The sequence below is a fragment of the Aulonocara stuartgranti genome, assembly GCF_965226115.1.
Source record: "Aulonocara stuartgranti genome assembly, chromosome: 2".
Classification (NCBI taxonomy): domain Eukaryota; kingdom Metazoa; phylum Chordata; class Actinopteri; order Cichliformes; family Cichlidae; genus Aulonocara; species Aulonocara stuartgranti.
Window position 1 is genome coordinate 8,365,827 of NC_138940.1, and position 20,413 is coordinate 8,386,239.

Consider the following 20,413-nt stretch of genomic DNA (forward strand, 5'->3'; position numbering starts at 1 on the left):
GTTATTAGGCATAGCTTAATATTTTAACTATGTCAGAAAATGCTAAAATTAACTAAAATGCTAAAATAAACTCTATTTTTTAATGTCTACATAAGTAATTAGTCTGCTAAATCACTGTGCCAAAGACTCATTCATTCACATTTATGTCTTCAGGGTCCTTGGTCTTTGCCGTTACTGTCACTGATGAGGACTCTGGTTCAAACGCCCAGCTACACTACTCGCTGATGGGCCGCAATGCTGAGAAATTCAAGATCGACCCAGTCAGAGGTGCCATCACTGCCAATGAGAGGCTAACTGGAAATTCAGAAGTTACACTTACAGTTCGAGTAAAAGACGGCGGAGCTAATCCCAAAACAGATACGACTACCGTGACTGTTCGCTTTGTTACTGGAGGAAACTTCCCTGTCATTAAGTTGAGGGAGCATGCATTCACATTCCCTGAAAGCCAGCCAAGCAACCACATTGTTACAACTGTGACCGGGTCTTCTATGAGAGGCGGGCCGCTGTCATATTACATTGCCAGTGGGAACCTGGATAATGCTTTTCATATCGACCAGCTGTCAGGCAAGTTGTCTATCAGACATCCACTGGATTATGAAAACATACAGAAGTATGTCCTCTGGATTGAGGCCAGAGATCAGGGCTTCCCACCTTACTCCTCTTATGAGAAATTGGAAATAGCTGTGCTGGATGTGAATGACAATCACCCAGTATTTGATAAGGATCCCTTCCATGCTGAGATACTGGAGAATCTTCCACCCAAGGGGGTGCTTATGGTCTCTGCCGTTGATCTGGACAGTGGGCCAAATGGACAGCTGGAATATGCCATCATTGAGGGCAACAAAGAGAACAGTTTCAGCATCAATCGAGCCACCGGTGAAATACGAACCACCAGGCCACTGGACCGGGAGAAGGTGGCTCTGTACACTTTGAAAGTCAAAGCCACTGACCGCGGTTTGCCACCCAAAAACACAATAGTCAAAGTACTAATCAACGTACTGGATGTGAATGACAATGCCCCCAGGTTTTCCAAGATCTTCAGTGCTACAGTGGCTGAAAATGCCCCTGTGGGTTACACTGTCACCAGAGTCACCACCACTGACGAGGATGCCGGTTCAAATGCCATTAGCCGATATTCAATTACAGATACCAGCCTTCCATTCAATATTAATCCAAACACAGGAGACATAACAATTAGCAGGCCACTCAATAGAGAAGACACTAATCACTACATTGTCAAAGTGTCTGCCCATGACAGCGGCTGGACAGTAAGCACAGATGTCACCGTATTCATAACTGATATTAATGATAATGCCCCCAGATTTAGTCGACCGTCTTACTATCTGGACTATCCTGAGCTCACAGAGGTGGGCTCTCTGGTCACACGGGTGTCCGCCACTGATCCCGACGAGGATTTCAATGGCAAAATTTTCTATTTCATCCGATCCCAGTCAGAGTATTTTAGAATTAATGCCAGCACTGGAGAGATATTTGTAAAGCAGCAGTTAAAATATCAGAACTCAACAGGTGCTAGCAGTATAAATATAAACCGCCACAGCTTCATTGTGACAGCCTCGGACCGAGCACTCAAGCCTTTGATGAGTGAGACAACAGTTATTGTGAACATTGTAGACAGCAATGATAATCCCCCTGAGTTTAATTCCCCCAGCTACTTTACACCTGTCACTAAAAGTGTAAAAGTTGGCACCCGACTGCTCAGGGTTGTAGCTCAGGACAAGAAAGATTTTGGCCTTAATTCCGAGGTAGAGTACCTAATGACAGGTGGAAATAGCTCTAGTAAATTCAAACTAGATAAAACAAGTGGATGGATTACTGTTGCCTCTTCGCTTACATCAGATATGAATAAAATTTTCCAGATTAAAATCACTGCAAGCGACAAAGGAAATCCTCCGTTGTCTGCACAGACGACAGTGAGTATAGCAGTTACGGAGGAAAACCACCACACACCCGAGTTCTCGCAAAGCCAAATCTCAGCTACTGTACCTGAAAGCCTTGCTGTGGGAACAGCAATAAGGACCCTGTCTGCAAGAGACAAAGACAAAGAGATGAATGGCCTTATCACGTACAATATTACTTCAGGCAACGACAAGGGTCTGTTTGCACTTAACAGTAGAACTGGAGTGTTATCCTTAGCTCACCCTCTGGACTTTGAAGAAAAGCAACAGCACGAGCTTAGGGTTTCAGCCACTGACGGTGGTTGGATTGCAAAAACAAGCTACGTCTCAGTCACAGTACACGTGACTGATGTGAACGACAACCCTCCTGTGTTTGATCCTGATGAGTACTTCCCCATTGTGCAGGAGAACGTTCCCAGTGGCACCACCGTGATCAAACTGAATGGTACAGACCTTGATTCGGGAGCTAACGCGGTCATGGCTTATGTGATTCAATCGTCAGACAGTGACCTCTTTGTTATTGACCCGAACACGGGCATCATCACCACCCAGGGCTTCTTGGATTATGAGGCTAAGCAGGTCTACCATTTAACAGTCAAGGCCTTCAATGTCCCAGACGAAGAGCGCTGCAGCTTCGCCAACGTCAACATTCAGCTAAAGGGAGCCAACGAATACGTGCCGCGCTTTGTCTCCAAACAGTACTACTTTGAAATCTCAGAAGCTGCTCCAAAAGGAACAGTGGTAGGGGAAGTATTTGCCAGTGATCGAGACCAAGGAGAAGATGGAGTAGTTTACTACCTCATTTTTGGTAGGAGCAGAAAGAAGGGCTTTGGCATCAACAAGAGGACGGGCCAGATTTATGTCACAGGTACTCTGGATCGTGAGAAAGAGGAGAAGGTTTCACTGAAGGTGTTAGCCAAGAACGCAGGAAGCATCCGTGGGGCAGATATTGATGAGGTGTTTGTGAATATCACTATTCTTGATGCAAACGATCCGCCTGTTTTTACTAATGAACTTTATGATGTCCAGGTCAGTGAAGGTCTCTCACCCGGTGGTCTGGTGACTTTTGTGAGTGCTGGAGACTCGGACTCTGTCCCAAGCTGGAGCAGATTTTCCTACTCCATAGCTCCTGAGTCTGATAAAAATATTTTTACAATCAACGCAAAAACTGGCCAAGTGTCTGTGGCTGCAGAGCTAGACAGAGAGACAATTCCTGTGTATAATCTGACGATTCTCGCTGTGGATACTGGCACACCTCCCGCAACCGGAAGCACCACGGTGATTGTGAATCTTGAAGATATCAATGATAACGGCCCGACTTTAACTAAAACCTACGCTGAGGTCATGGAGAACCAGAGAGCTGGCACTGCAGTCACAACATTGACAGCCTCTGACCCAGATCTACCACCCAACCAAGGCCCCTTTCTATATAGCCTCCTCAATTCTGGCTCTGCCAAAAGCTACTTCAGTCTTAGTCCAGCTGGAGTCTTAACCACAAGTCGGGAGATTGACAGAGAGCAGATTAGTGATTTCTACCTCTCTGTTGTGATCAAGGATTCTGGCGTGCCGCAAATGTCCTCCACGGGAACAGTTCACGTGAAAATAAATGATCAGAATGACAACCCTTCAGAGCCCAGGTCCATGGAAATCTTGGTCCACTACTTTGGAAACATGTTTCCTGGTGGTTCTTTGGGAGACGTTAGACCCCAAGACCCGGATATTCAGGACAGGTTCCACTGTTCCCTTATACCTCCATCTTCAGGTCTGTTTAGTATCCCAACTGGAACGTGCAACCTCAACTCTAAAGCTCGCTCAACAGATGGAACGTTTGACCTAACCATCCGCAGCAGCGACGGTGTCCACGGTTCAGTTAGTAACACAGCCAAAGTCCTCTTCGTGGGCTTCAACAATGCTACGGTGGATAACAGCATACTCATCCGACTCCACTCTGACGGAGTCAAAAGCTTCCTCACCAACCACTACCTCAGCTTCCTACGCATTGCCAACTCTCAGCTAGCAGGACTAGGCACAGGGGTGCTGATTTATGGAGCATTTGAGCTCAACAATCAGACTTTCGTGATGGCAGCTGTGAAACGTGGCCACGGACAATATGTCAACCCGAGCGGCGTGGCCACATTCTTCCAGAGTATCAAAGACATTTTATATAGACAGAGCGGGGTGCAAATAGATGCGGTGGACCATGATCCTTGCACACGCAACCCGTGCCAGAATGGAGGCAGCTGCAAGAGGCGTCTCAGTGTCGGGCCTGATATTAAGACAGAAGAAAGCGTCCCAGTGATCCTTGTTTCCAACCACCCCCTGCAGCCCTACGCCTGCAGCTGCAGGCCAGGATACACAGGAGCTCTGTGTGAGACGGACATCGATGAGTGCCAGCCATCGCCCTGCCACAATGGCGGCACCTGCCATAATCTGGTGGGGGATTTCTCCTGCACCTGTCCAGAAGGTTTCACCGGCAAGGCCTGTGAGAGGGATGTCAATGAATGCCTTTCCAATCCCTGCAAGAACGGGGCGCTGTGCCAGAATTTCCCAGGCGGTTTCAACTGTCTCTGTAAATCCGGCTTTGCAGGTACTACACACGCAGGAGTCACATTTTATGTTTGACCTTAAAGCCACTCGTGTTAGGCTTGGAAAAAAGCACGCGGGGACACGCACACATGCGCGCATTAAAACTCCCACAATACTGGAGTCACACAGATGACTTTAGGTCCAAAGAAAATATTTGCTTCTGAATGTTTCCAGGAGGTGTTGTAGCCATAGCATACAAGCATCACTGCCAAAAACAGTTTGATTTTTGGATTGCTGTTTGGGGGGCGGGGGGTATCAGCTGTGATGCATATCAGCCCGCCATGTTTGCTTTAATAAAGAGGATGATGCGAAGCTGACCGTAGTCAGGACTTGAGTCTAGGCTCCACACGCAGTTCACCACTATCGCATTTCATTGTGTGTGTTCATGTGCATGCAACTCTGGCCACACACAGATACATTTCTGATCCAACTGTATACACAGGGATTTCTTAATCAAGGATTTCTCATTTGGCAGGGTTTTGAGCTGCATGACAAATGAGCAGCTTTATAACAGATCCAATCAGGCCTTTTAATTTGGAAATGTAATGAATATGCTTTTAAGTGGAATTACATTCAAGGTCATTTGGACCTGTATGTTGTTCAGCCTCTGACTGTAGCATCTGAAAGGCATTTTCAAAGCGGGCTGTAGCAGGCAATTTGCCTCAAGTCAAGTCATTACTGTCCTTTTTTTATTATGATGATAAAAAATGAACACAATTCTTTAGGTTTCATCAAGATAAATGACCCTCCTGCAGAAAGGCACCTATTGACTTACAGTAGTTTGCATGCCCTCCTGGTGAACTCTCAACTTCCTGTTTCCACAACTGGTGTTTGGCAGCAGAATCTGTCTCCATTAAGCAACTTGTCTCAAGATTTACAGCATAAATGCATTTTCAAAAGTTCATTGTCAATCTTTTTCTATTTAACCACTCATGAACCGTTTGTTCTCTCGGAGCCAGTGTATTATTTGTATTATCAACGTCGCATTCCTTATCGTGATGTTTAAACTTCATTTATATGTTTGTTTGTATGTATGGTGGCCATTTGTGTACATTCCAACTATTTGCCTTTCTGCCCTGCAAAAAAAAATCCCACACAAACAAAACAAAACCAAAACCAAAAAAAAACAGCCTCGTCCAAACATAATTTGCAGTGAGTTTGAAAATCTGATTATTCCTAGTGAGAGGAATCTGCCAGTTGAATGAGATCATTTCGTTTTTTTCCTATAAAAGTTTCAAGATGTTGTTTTTGGTCAAATGATATCATCTTGGGCAAGCAATGCTATTTCCAAAATAGCTTTGTGAAACTGCACTGAAACAGGTGAACTTACAGTTTTCACTTTTATCGTATTGTTGTTTGAGCTTGAATGAGATTTAAAGGTGTAGTACGTAGTTAAATGGATCTTTTTTTTGCAGTGCATTTCTCAGCTGTGAGGCGATGAAAGGCGTGCATGACTTGGCCTGTGGGGAAAGTGAACTGTGTTCCCTTTGGGGTTTTCCTGTGTTGTCTGCCACCCCATCCATTTTAATTTGTGTTGTTCTGTGAACCCAGGCAAAACGTGTGATTCCATCATCAATCACTGTGAGTGTAACCCGTGTTTTAATGGCGGGTCCTGTCAGAATCGAGTGGATGGATATTACTGTCATTGTCCATTTGGTAAGTAATAGTAGGAAACTTTCAGGGTATTACAGAGTCCCGCTAAATTGAAAAGCAAGATGGACAAATTCAGATGTGCACTCTCCCAGCAGCTATTTCATTCTTAACCTTTGATTTCTTAAACAAATGTGGAAACTGTCATGTCATTTTTTGTCTCCATTTTTCATGTGTTGTATTGCTGTCCTCAGTAGTAGTCTCCAGTTGATGCAAGAAAAAAAAAGTTTTCAACTTTTTGAAGAGTCTTTTGCAAGACTGTGATCGCACAGCTACGATATCTGCTTTGTTACTTCTATATACAAAGCAGATAATGCTGCTTGATAAAGATTCTGTTTTATCTGTAGATATTTTTATCACAGCAGCACTGTGAATCATTCATTGGCTTCCTCCATGATTCCACTTTCGGTCTGTTTTTTTCCTCAGGGGTTTTCGGCAAGCACTGCGAGTTGAACAGCTATGGCTTTGAGGAGCTCTCCTACATGGAGTTTCCGTCTCTGGATCCCAACAATAACTACATATATATCAAGTTTGCTACCCTGAAGAGCAACGCGCTGCTTTTATACAACCACGATAACCAGACCGGAGACAAGGCGGAGTTCCTGGCTTTGGAGATCTTCGAGGGACAGATGCGCTTCTCTTTTAACTTGGGAAGTGGAACTTATAAATTGATGACCATGATAAAAGTTTCGGATGGGCAGTTCCACACAGTCATTGCCAGGAGAGCTGGGATGGTAAGAATTCCTGTTTTTTTACGATAGAAAATATCTCATACTCTAAATGTTTCTCATCATTCGCTCTTGCTTTAAGTGGCATATTCGTTTTTATGGGTCTAGCAGCAAAAACATTTAGGAAAATCAGAAAATGCTGCATAGTTGCAAAGGGACTGCACATTCAATAGCATTTATGTCCTGAGCTTTTATAGCTGAAGCTGACTCCAAATTTGGCCTTATATTCTTTTTTGCACCATCAGATGATAATTAAACTTCCCCAAACCACGGGTAGCTCAGCTTATGGTTTTCATGGTTTGTAATTATATTTTATTGCTAGTTGTGATTTACAATACCAGGATCCAAAATGGCCATGAAGGTTGAAATCCTGTCTCCTGTGCTCTGAATGAGAGGCTTCTCCCTGCCAGCAATGCAGTGGCAAGGCAGGAGGAGGAAAAAAAATCCAGCTAGGCCCTGTCAAGCCTTCTATAATGTAGCTCTCCTGCTGGACTTCAAATCTGTCATTTCCCACCGTGCACTGGGAGTTTCATAGGAAGCTGGTAAAATCGTTAAATTGTCAGTTTTGAGATGGTGCAGAGTGACGGGTGTAAAGGAATACAGCACACGTTGAAAGCTGTGATTCTGTCTGCAAATGGTACCCGGTGAATATTATGCGAAGGTGGTCGTGTTGGGGCTGTTGAAGAATGAGAGAGAAATGTGAGTGTGTCACGCCTGAAGTGCCAGCTCCCTTGAGCGGTGTAAAGTGAACCTGATCACCGTGTTTGCAAAAGGTGCTACGGGTCATTTCGGTGGCCAGGTTTGAGGTCTGTTCTGCGTTCCTGCACCTAAATTCTGAGCCAATCCCGAAAGCAGACGCAAACCACGGACACGGTCATGCACTGCTTCACCGTGAAGGCTCCAAGTAATCAGAGGGAGCAGAGAGTTCACAGATACTGCAACCATCTCAGTTACTGTCATCTCTGCAGGAATTAGTTTTAATTGTCAAATACCATAAATGTTAGGCAAATTGTCTCAGTCCAACGAGTTACAGTGTACGAAGACGTCAGTTTTAAACCACAGTAATGGAAAATGTTAATAGTTAAAGGTTCAGTGGAGAGTTTAAGGAAGGATGTAACTGTTTCCAGCTTTAAAGCATCCAAAGCATCGGTGTCAAAATTCAAACAGCCATATTGCCTTGTTCCAAGTGAGTTTATCTTAATGTCGCGTCCTTTAATATATAATCTACAGTACCATTAACTGTATTTAGCAAAAGCATTTGAATGCAACATCAAAGTGCATTTCATAAAGTTTGACATGTTTCTCTTTGCTTCTGTATTCGTGGTTAACACTGCAGCTATTGGTCCAAGTGCCATAAACAAAGAAAAAGAAAAAGTCATTTCTAATGTAAAATGTGAAATTTCTCAACTGTTACTCATTAGCTCCCAAACAGAACCATATCCGTGTCAGATTTAGCTTATTTTTTTAACCTAATGAAGGCCAACTGGATTAGAGCTGTTTTTGAGAACAACTACTTCTTTCGGCTGCTCCCTTTAGGCGTTGCCACAGTGGGTGATTTGCCTCCATCTCACCCTATCCCTGGCATATCTTTGTGTCACAACAGCCTTGTGCACGTCCTCCTTCTCTACATCCATTAAACGTCTCTGTGGTCTTTCTGCCTTCCTCCTGCCTGGCAGCTCCAACTACAACATACTTGTCCTCGTGTTGCCGTGCTGGACCATCTGCTCTGCAGTCTGAAAAGCTGATCAATTTCATTTTGCAGAGTTTGTAGTAATCTTTGAGGGCATGAAAAAAAGAGGAGTAGTGGTTGAAACTATAAACAGAAATCTCCATGGAGATTTGAGAATACAAAAAAGGAAAAACCTTGGATGAGTCATTCTTGTCAAAGATGCAGTGTTTCTGTACTCTTAGATCACATTTTGGTGGTGAGTAGAAGAATAATAAGCATTATTTGGATTAAATTATACATTAATACCAATTACAGTGATATCGTGTGAGAACAAACTCAAATCTTCTGACAATGATGTTTCAAATTCAGTTTGACAGTTTAGGACTGCCGCTGATTAACACCAGCAGCAAATCATTAAGTTTTGGATTAGGTGAGTTATTTGTCCTAGAAACAAGCACAAAACAAATGTTACTCAGCTCATGTACCACAACAGAGAGTAAGGTTGTGGTCCCACCCCCCCACCCCCCCACCCCATTGTATTAGTCATGGGGAAAACAATGATCTCCTGTGGTGCTTTCTTCAAATTTCCTCCAGTGCTAGCCAAGCTGAAAAATACACTCCTCATTTTTTGGGGGATGCATTTGCTCTTCATTTCTAAGGTTTCTTTTGAGAAATTATTCCTCCTGCACAGCTCGTGACAGTTGACAGTGAATGCAGAAGCATGACTGCAGTGCCTTTGATCACAGGAAAAACATTAATAAAATGTTTATGTGGTTCTGATGTTCTTTATGGCGCCTCGGAGTCACAAATGCGTTCTGTTGTTCTTCGACTCGTTCTTGTCTCTGTAGTTTTTTCTCATTTGATTATGTGTGTTCGTGTGTCTGACTCGGGTGTGACACGAGTGTACTAAATGAACTCTGTGTGTGTGTGTGCCCGGTGGGTTGTGGATGATTTGTGTCAGAGATGCAAGCCAGTGTGGTCCGTATTTACTTAAGCTCCACGAGAGGTGGAGCGTGATTGCCCTGGTTTTTCAACACGTTCACACACTTTTCCGGGCAGTTTCCTCACCAGCCCATTTTTATTATTTTTTTCTAGCAGGGTCGTTTCTTCTCTGAGCACAGAGGGAGAAAAGAGAATAATCCACATCTGGCCAAAAGCTTTTGTCCCATTAACGGGAAACGGGAAACGCTTGCTGTAATGTATGGCATTTCTGTGCCCCTCTCCCATTGAACACTCATGAAATAAAGAAAAATAATGTGACTGCATGGCTTGTGGTGAACAAAGCTCACATTAACCACTGAACAAGACTTAGGAACACAAATGTTCAGGAACATATACTGTAACTCATCTGAATGAAGTAACCCTCAGCTTATGGTGCCAGAACTCATGAGTAAAAGATATGCCAACGGTGCTTGAGAAAATATTTATTTATATTCACACATTCTGATGGGTTTTAGGGTTTAGAAATTTGCCTTTAAATACTTCAGGCAGGGAATCGGGAAGGAAATACAATTGGTTTGAGGATTTTGTTCTCTTGTGACAATAAACTTTGAACAATAAGCATATAGCACCCATCAGGTTGCTCTGTCCCTCTGTCGTTCACTGTCACAATATGGGGTTTAATTAAACAGCTGTTGCCATCTTTAGAAGAAAGAAAAAGCTTAACATTTTTGGAAATACTTATTCACCATCTGGTATAACAGAGAGAAAATTAATACCGCTTTCATATATAAGTTGGATATGATTTTACCAGCACACAGCTTAGCTTAGCACAAAATGGAAAATCTTTTGAGTACTGAACTTCAAAGATGATGCTAGCTGGATATTATAACCCTCTGACAGAATAAGTCTGTACCAGGTTTTGTGCTAAGCTAAACAGCTTACGGCTATAGAGGTCGTGCTGACACGTGAAGCCAGTCATGGCGACAATTTAGGATCAAGTGACAGAAGCCTAAAGACTGGTCTGCAACCACCTGGCAACCACTGGTTATGAGGTGAATATGAGTATTCCTTGACCACTTGTCGGTGGTTGTTGGATGCTGAAGGCAAGAATTTAGCTCAATTTTCCACAGGTTGTAGACTTTTGTTTTGTTTTATTTTAATGAAGATATAGTCCAAAATATATTGAATTGCTCCATTAATAACATAAAATTAGTTTAGTTACTCAAATATTTTATTTAACCTGCAAAGAAAATGGTTTAGCACTGGTGCCCTATTTTGAGCATATTTTTAGCATGTGTCCCTTTTTTACATGGGACTGTCTTTAAACTGACCACTAACAAAAGGAGTATAGATACATTTGCTAAAAAACAATTTGAAATGCATCCTGTGTTTAAGCCCCAAATGAAAAGCGCGGGGGGGGGGGGGGGGGGGGGTTTCCACATTCTGGAAAAACACTCTTAACAAAGAAAAAGTGACTGATACACTGATATTGACTGAGTGTTTTATGGCCCACCCCCACCACAAATAACAGTGAGTGACACATGTTGTTGGTGTTTATGTCAACCACACTCTTCCAGAAACATTTTTTTACTTAAATGTAATTTCCTCCCTGAACAATAATTGTGTGAGTCAGTGTAGCTTCACAGCTGTTTCTCTTAAAGAGAATCACACGTGACAGCAGTATGTGTGTTCTTGTCATCATGCAGGCTGCATCCCTGACCGTGGACCTGTGTGGTGATGACCAGGAACCAGGCTACTGTGCTGTGAGCAACGTGGCAGTGCACACTGACTGGTAAGAAAGCAGCACACACACACAAAAACACATATATGCATGTATTGCCCAGTACGCTGAACAGCTGTTTCTATGATCCGTAGAAACTGTGAATGGGAAAGCGCTGTTGACAGTTTCACTTCTGAGGACTGGAAAACTTGATGAATAATTTTTCACAACTGTAAAAATAATGGAAAGTCATACATAACCAAAAGGTTTTGTATACCTGGTGTGAGCATACTTGTCTAATATTTTACAGCTGTTGCGTTGCGCTCTGCAGTGAATCAACACTTCATAATCAAGAGGTTTAATTAACCACATATTGTCCTTCTCGTCAATGGATGACGATCCGTGTTTTCCAACATTTTATGGCTTTAAAATGTTGCTGTATGTGCAGCAGCTTGCACAGATGTTCTGTATCCTTGAACTTTTCAACTTTTCTAGAGGTTACCTTAGAAGACTCATTACTCTGCCACCTCCTTAGTACAAATTCCATTTAATGTCCAAGTGTGTCCTTGAGGCTCTACTCAGGCACTCGTGTAAACCAAACTGTGTATTTCGAGGACTGAGAAGACATCTAACGCAACATCCAAGGTCTCGACTGTATTCCTCTGACATTCTCAATACACTTGTCAAAGTTTACATCTGAAAATGAGAAAACAGCTTACGTTTCAGCTGCCATTTCTCAGGATAAACTTAGCATGGTCTATTTCCCTTTGCTTAATTTAGACATTTTGTGAGTTAAAGGACCCACAAGATGATTCATAAGAACAAAGTGAACTTTGTTAGGAAGCTTCATAACAGTAAGCAGCAATTTATATTTTTGTCTTGCCTTAACTGTTTTTCTTTAAGCAGTACTTTAGAGATGAATTGCAGAGGTTCAACCTTTAGTTTCACAGTGATGCTTCCAGTTCTATTAAGTGCTAATCTCTAAAGTAGAGAGCAAAGAATGAAACTTTACTTTTGTTCAAACAAATATTTCTATATTTTTTTCTAAATTTTTATGGCTATTCTGGTTAAAGTGTTGACCTTTAATTCTTTTTATTATAGTGAAAATTCCTTAATGCTGTAGACAAAGCATTGTGACCTTTACTCCTGTGTTACTGTCTAAGTCTTCCGTTGTATGCAAATTGCTTAAAATGCCTTTCTCTTACATATTTCTACACAAATAACTCAAAGTCAGAATGAAGTCATCTGTTGCAAATATGTGATATATGATGTAAACCGTCATTAAATTACTGGATGACCAGTGCTGCTGCACAGAGCCAGGCCCTGTGGGGCGAAAACTTGAGACTGTGCATGTTTTCCTGTGTGTTTTTCGCTGTGTGTGTGTGTGCGTATTTTATATGTGTGTATGCGTGAGAGACAGATTTGGCAGATGAGGAAAGGCCACAGAGATCAGCAAAGGTTTATTTTGCAAGGGTCTTGGGACCATATTGTTGTGAAACTCGCTGACCCACGTTGTTTTTCTGTGTAAGCTTGTGAAAATGTGCGTGTCTGTGTGTGTGCTTTGAATACTTGAATGCATTTTTTAGCGTTTGGGTTTCTGCTCATATGTTCCTTTCTGTCGTGATCCATTTTAAGTCTTTGTGCACTCCTGTTCATCTATCTGTGTGCGTGTTTGTAGGATCCTCGATGTGCAGCCCAACAGGCTCTCTGTGGGAGGCGTCAGGTCAATAGAACCCATCCTTCATCGGCGCGGTCAGGTCGCCACCCACGACTTTGTCGGCTGCATCATGGAGTTTGCTGTCAACGGCCGCCCGCTGGAGCCCAGTCAGGCGCTGGCATCGCATGGCATCCTTGACAGGTCCGCATCCCAACCTCTCCCCCTTTACTCCCGCTCCCAGCCTCTCTCCATCTCCTTTTTCTTCTTCCCATCTGTCCGTCTTCTCTAACCTCCTTGACTCTCGCTGTGGGACATCTGTTCACACTTTCAAACCCTCTCGGGAGTTTTTAAAAAGATGTCTTCTTTTTTTTTTGAAGTACAAATGGAAGATTTTTGATGGGGGAAACCAATTGCAGAATTCCAGAGAATTTTTTTCCTCACTGTCTTCCTCGTGAATAGCGAAGCGAGGACAGATCTTTTAATATGCTAATTCTCTGAGGTTCTTTATGGGGTTTTTTGTATTGCCGCACGGGAAGAGAAATCACAGCTCATCTGCTCCTGTTTTTGGAGTTTCCTTTTTCCGCGGACCCCCCGTCTGTGTGGCTGACTTGTCAAATTCACTGTCTGATTGTCAGTTTGTGTGTTATTGTGTCCGTAGATGTCCGAGACTGGAAGGAGCCTGCACCACCAGCTCCTGCAGACATGGGGGCACCTGTGTGGACCACTGGTCTTGGCAACAATGCCAGTGTGTGGATGGCTTCACTGGCAAATTCTGTGAGAAATGTAAGTATATGTCTTTGAAGTCTCTCTTTTTGCTGAGTTTGCACTTACTTAGGAATATTCTGCCATGATTATTTATGAATTATCCCTCCTGAGTCATCATACTGCACCATGTAGCTTAATATAGACCACATCGGTGGGTTCTGAGCTTCATTTCAAAGCATTTGTGTACTTTATAGGAGATAAATTCGACTTGCATCAGAGACCTAAAAAAATGCAGAAAACCCTTTGAGACACATGAGAACTGACAGAAACTTATAGCTACTGTGTAAGGTGCAACATTGTGTTTTGCGGTGTTACCGGTAATTATTACCAGATTTTTTTCAAAGACTTTGATATTGTTACTGGAAACAAACAAGATCATTACTGCGAGCTTTTCCCTGTTTGCCATCAGGTTTGATTTTGTGGGAAATCTGCTGGTTTGCTTACTGGCACGAAAAAAAGGATGAGAGACATTTTCTTCTAGCACACATGGAGCAGAGCAGGCTTTCTTAGTGCCATATGTATTGTTTGCTGGAAAGAGAAAAGAAAAAAAATAAACAACAACAAGAAATGCCGTGAATAAAATATGTCATGTAGACTCTAGGGCCCTGGTTAATTTAATTTAAAGAACAGATTGTGTAAAGATTTACATTTTTGAACCCTGTGAATGTGGGACAGAAACATTCATCCTCAGATAATAAGTGGCACGACAGACTTGTGCTACAGTCCTATTAGAGAAAACAGTGGTTGGAGTTTGCGGCACAACCAAAATTATTGTGATTTGGTGCATTGAACATGCAATTTTGCAACTTTGTGGAAATTTTTTGGAGATAATATGCCAATTAACTGTGATAAATTAGCAAGAAAAATCCCATCTACTTTCACAATAACTGCTTACATTCAGGGTCAAAATCTTACAAATAGCGATAGTTACTGCAGAACGGTGACTTTGCTACAAAATGACATAGGTGCTCAGCAACATTGCTCTTATTTGGGAATAGAACCAGAATACAACCAGCCGAGTTGAGTCCCCTGTTGCAAAGAGACCCATCGCAGAGAAGTTGCACCCATTAGCACAGACTGACTGAGACTGATTGCAACATGTTGGGAATCTGTCTGGATCAGTAAATTAGACGGCAGTTGTCTCAGATGGAATGTAGTTCAAGTCAGACCACAGTTGTCTAGACACAGGTTGCCTCCCACACCTGTCCAGCCGTGCTCGTGCAGAGGTTGAATGTGTTGCAGGCTCAATCTCTCGGCAGGAACTGGTCACTGCAACTACTTGCAGTCAGTCTCTGACAGTAAGAAAACTCACCAACACCAATTTTTCTGAGTCTCAGTGACTGTTGATAAATCTTATAATTTGTTAAAATTCTGTTTCATTTTCATCTGTGCTCTTATTTCTAAGCACATTTTAAATAGAAAACTTAAAAGTGACTTTTGAGCTTTTTTACCTTTTTCCAAAATATACAAATATCCTCATAAATACACTGCTTTCATGAAATAATCACATCAGTATTTTATTAACATTCATATGGCTATTTATCCTGGATAACATGCTAATCTTTTAATTGTGTATTAGCAAGAGGGCTCATATTCATTATAGTAATAATGAAATATGCCAAAAGGCTTGTTGCTTCTTGAAATGAAATGATGCAATTAGCAATGCCTCAGGTTTATAGTTAACATGCACACAAAATTCACGTGCCATCCCACTAAGTAATAATGAGATGGCTTGCAGTTTTCATTTCAGTTATTTTCCTACTTAATCTCTATTAGAAATCATTATCTTGCTCAGCGATACACGGGCTGTTCTGAAAACTGACTCGATGATGTTATGGGAAGATATCAGTAATCGCTGGTAAGAATGGAAGGACCGATTCGTGGTTATGGCAGTCGGATTAGGAAAATCATTTGCACCTGACCGTCCGCCAGGAGCAGAGTGGAAATGGAAGTTTAAAAGCCGCCTGCGAAACTCGTGTGAAGTCACAAGATATTTTCTGTCTTTCTCACACAGACATGACAGCCGACACCGCTCTGTCTCTGGATGGTACTGGCCGCCTGGACTACACCCTGAAGCAGGGCCCAAAACGTGACATCTTGCTGAGACGGTCTCTGCAGGGAACGACCTCTGACCCCATGGGTCCCAGCAACTTGAAGGTCAAGTTCAGGACACGCAGCAAGACCGGCACTCTGCTGCATGTGCAAGAGAGCAGTAACTACACTACTGTTAAGGTGAGGAAGGTTGCCTTGTGTGTGAGTTTAATGAGTTGGCAATGAAGAGTAAATTTCACAATAAAAGCTTTCCAAATCATGCTTGTGAACAGTAAATAAGTAGCTATGCTTAGAAAGGGAGGCTATTCACTAAAATTTAAAGCCCTGGATCAACTCAGGTCTAGTAAAATGAAGCTTCTGTCTTTGATGTTTCATAGATTATCTATGAAGTTACTATGTAGATGATATTTTAAGCATCTACATACCAGCTTCTTTTGGTATGACAGAGCTGTAGACCAGGCAGTATCTTGCATCACTAACAGTATTTACGCCACAGCTCCTGATACACTGTTAAGACACCTTGAACATTTGTATCCTAAACATGTCTAGGTAATATATATTTCTGTGTGTGCTACGTTCCACTTTCATTCTAGGAAATCTACCCCGTCTTTCTCACCCACTTTCTTTTACTCCAGTCTGTCTTTTCTCTCTTCTCGTCCTGTTCAGTACACCCTCCTCCCTTTGCCTGACCGTGGGCAGCTGCCCAAGGAGGCCTGAGCGTTCATTCATCCTCTTCAGTTTCCATGTAGACACCCTGCAGTCTCAGCAGCATCAACCCGTTCCCACTTCAGCATCGGGCTTTGTCTCTTATGATTTTGTTTTCCGCCACTGAACAGCTTCTGGTGCTCATCAAATCACCACTGCGGCTTCCTAAATAGTCCAGAAAAGTATTATAAGTGCTTTGAAACCTAAAAACAAAAGAGCAGTAGGGGAATACATACTGTGGGTGTACATATGTTGAGAGAGAACTATATAAACTGAGAAATGAAAAACAAGATGTTTAATAGATAAACTCCTTGATTGGTTTTCCAGCTTGAGAGCTCTTAGTATTCTTTGGCTGGGGAGACTTCCACTTTTCCCTTTTTACATCAATTCTTCCGGAAGCGACTTATCACTGCTGATTTTGGGGGAGGTGGGTAGGATTACTTTTCCATCGAAGTCGGGAGAACACATGCGATTACCATACACAGTGTAAGCCACAAATTTGCTGTGCGTGCCAAAGCGAGCTTGATTAATTTCTTTTTAAAGCACAATCGTCGTCCCTCTTCAGTAAAGAGCCTTCTCTTGTGGCCGTTGGAATATATGCGCTTTCCCTAAATTTGTCGTGCTTGAGCTTCTGATCATCTTCTGGCTGAGTGACTGTAGCTACACACACAAGTTGTGAGAACATGATTGACTGCAGTGTGTCCCAGTGGGAGAAAGATTTATAGTATGAGCATCCAGCTGCATTTTTGTTTTCGATCTCCGACCATAGTCTGAAAGCACTGCTGTGGTAGTTTTGTGGGGACTGAGACAAGACTTCCTCTCATCGGTCATGATTGATACTGACACGATAACTTATTGCATTAATCTAAAAAACTGCAGTTTTAACCACTGTTTATCTCGACTTTCTTCAAAGACTATTTTTATTTTATGCTTGACATCAGAAATAATGGCAGTTTGCAGATTCACATGATTGTTAATGTCTTTTATATACTGTTTATATGCATGTTTTTACCAAAGCCAGCTAGATCCGGTTTACTCTGATCACTCTGAGCTGTGAGTGAATAACTAAAATCTAAAATTTGCTTCTCTTAGCTGAGGAACGGCAACATCCACTACATCTCAGACGCTGGCGTTGCGGGGAAGGTGGAGCGCACCGTGGTAGACGCAGTGGTTTCAGACGGCCAGTGGCACACGCTACAGCTGGTCAAGAACGGCTCAGCCACTGTGCTCCAGGTGGACAACGGCCAACCCAGGGTCATCCAACATCCCACACAGGATTTTGGAGGTCTCAGCGTTTTAACCTTTTCGCTTGGTGGGATTGGGCCGGGGCCAGCTCAGCAGAAAACTGGAGCAGGTAAGCCTGGACAGTGTAGCTGTTACCTGTCATTTATTGGGGGGAAGAGTAAAAATGATGGACATGTGGACATATGGGCATTTGGGGTGTACATTTTCCTGCATATAATCTTTACCAGCTTTCAGTTTGGATTTGGGAGACAGACACTCTCTAAGATTAAGATTAATCTTAAAACATTTTCCTTTTGGTAAAGCTTATAGTTAAGGCTGGAACAGGCCTTCCTTAGTTCCTTAGTTATGCTGCAATAGACTTAGGATGCTGGGGGCTTCCCATGATGCACTGAGTATTTCTTCTTCACTTACTTACACCACTTTGCATTTAATCATTAGTTATTATTCATCTCTGTCCCTTTTCCACAGTATGCTTTTTGTCCTGTCTCCCTCCCCTCACCCACAACCAAGTCTCAGCAGATGGCCACCCACCCCTGAGCTTGCTTTTGTCTGAGGTTTTTTCCTCATAAAAGGGAGTTTTTCCTTCCCACTGTCGCCAAGGGGCTTTCTCTCTATTCTTGTAGGGTCTTTACCTTACAATATAAACTGCCTCAAAACAACTGTTGCTGTGATTTTCCACTATTTAATTCCAGAATTTAGTTGGAATTGGCAGGAAAACTGAAACTTTTGGAAAAAAGCTCCATGCAAAATAAAACCTTTTCTTCACAATGACATACCCTGTCTGCGACCAGACACCTAAAATAACTTCAGAATTCCAGGGTTTGAAAAGGACCAAGATGATTGCCAGAAGTTGATCGAGAGAAAGCATGTTGTTCCTTGTAACAGAAGGTTTTGGTTAACAGTAGTCACTCACACATAGTATTTTTTGCTCTCTACATGTTGGAACAATCAATATAGCTTAACTAGCCAAAGTTAGTGGACTAAGAAGTAGAGAGGCTATATGTAACATATATATTATCTATATAGAATAAATAGTTAAAGGTTAAAAATGGAAGACATACAATAAGTTTTCTTCCATATAAGTTTTATTTATCAATATACAGGGTTTGCTGCCTATAATCACTAGTTAAACAACACATACTGCTGCCACTGTCAGAAAACTACACTACACACTGTTGCTATGACTTGACGCTGCAGAACTGGTGGCAGAGTGGGACGGTGAAACACACCATCCGTTTGCCAGATTTTCTTGTAACTGGCTGCTAAGAGCTCACTTTAATGTACTGTGACTGTAGTGTTGCAGAGTTGAACCCCCAAATTACAGGACAAATTTGAATGGGAAAAGTTAGAGAGGGGAGTTTGCCCTTCCTTAATTCCACTACAGATCCTGACACAAGACTGTTGGTGTGTCTAAAGAAATCGCATTTAGTCAGAACAGCTCCTGTGCCTCCTCTTCCTCCTCCTTCTCATTAAAAAGGCTTTTTTTTTTAAAAACTCATCACATTTAGTCAAGAAAATCAAATTTTAGATACATGACGGTCCAAGTGGAATACAATTAACAATAGTTTCACACACATGTTAATGATTTTGAAAAACTCATTCACTCTTTACCCAGCGTAAGTTACACATCTAGCAGTGTTTTTACATGTTATGGAAAGCTTTTCTGCAGACTAAAGGCGTGTGCATGGACATATAGCACAAGTATGCGACAGCACACGTGAGCTCATGAATCTTTATGAATTCAGTACTCATTTTTTTTTCTCCTGCATATGAATTAATAGTCTGCTCTTTCAATTGCTGACCATATTTGGTGGCGATCCAACAAGACTCTGAGTAACTGGCCTGAAATCTATTTCTATTTGACACTGCGAAGATTTAAAGTTATGAATTTACGGTAGTTAAATAAATGTTTCTTTATCAGAGTATCATTTATGGACAAAATAACTAATTATAATTTAATCTGACTTCGCCTTGGAGCGTCTGTCTGTGAAGCCTCATCGACTCTTTTCTTAGTTTAGATTTAAATCACAGATCAGATGTCCTCGAGCATGAGTTAAGAACAGTTTGGAAAAGGTGAAAGAGAGGGTTTCCAGGAGGAGGTAATGCAGCACAGTAAATTTCAGGGTTTCAGGGGAGGGAAAAACTAACCTAATACTATGGACTAATATGGTAAAAATGAGCAATTTGGATGATTTGTCAACCTCTTTTACACAAAGACTGGGGCATATTTCAAAACAAACATATCCTCAGCACGCAGATCTGTGGCAGACTGTTTGTGAACCCACCCCCTAACTCAGTGTGTTTCTGAGCATTTGTGTAGAGCTGTGTACTCGCTTTCTGAGGGCTAATGAAAAGACACAAATGGATTTAATCTGCACTGGGATAAATTCAATAAAAATGTAATTGCACCGGTGAGGTAGCACTGTTAGGCAACACACAAAGCAAGAGATTAAATTAGACACAGAGACGTTCATCCAACCCAGATGGATGTCTTGAAGCTATAATGCCTCTGACGATGGATTCTCTGTTAGAAAATATTTCATATTTCTTCTCTTAAATTGACCAGTGATTTATTCTGCCAGTTTTTAGAATATGATTTTTCTATTTTTTCATTGGAGGAGGTGCTTTCCATGATGAAAATCTTTTTATCCTAAGCTTGAACCAATTACCCATCTAAACAAAATTCCTTCAGCTCTTATTATAGTTGCCAGTTCCTGGTATTTATGAGGAAGCAATCCAGCTTCAGCAGACGTTTTGAAAAAAAACATTCGGTCTGGT

The 20,413-nt window shown here is 42.1% G+C and overlaps 1 protein-coding gene across 1 annotated transcript in view; it reads left to right on the forward strand.

Annotated features, from left to right (window-relative positions):
* The window catches only part of fat4 (FAT atypical cadherin 4), a 100,313-nt gene that overhangs the window by 76,614 nt on the left and 3,286 nt on the right, over positions 1 to 20,413 (forward strand). Inside the window, exons 9-16 of the mRNA XM_082557601.1 lie at positions 154 to 4,503; positions 6,054 to 6,158; positions 6,579 to 6,886; positions 11,198 to 11,283; positions 12,890 to 13,069; positions 13,527 to 13,651; positions 15,648 to 15,865; positions 17,483 to 17,744. Of these exons, the coding sequence (XP_082413727.1) occupies positions 154 to 4,503; positions 6,054 to 6,158; positions 6,579 to 6,886; positions 11,198 to 11,283; positions 12,890 to 13,069; positions 13,527 to 13,651; positions 15,648 to 15,865; positions 17,483 to 17,744 (5,634 nt within the window). The remainder of the gene's footprint in view (positions 1 to 153; positions 4,504 to 6,053; positions 6,159 to 6,578; positions 6,887 to 11,197; positions 11,284 to 12,889; positions 13,070 to 13,526; positions 13,652 to 15,647; positions 15,866 to 17,482; positions 17,745 to 20,413) is intronic.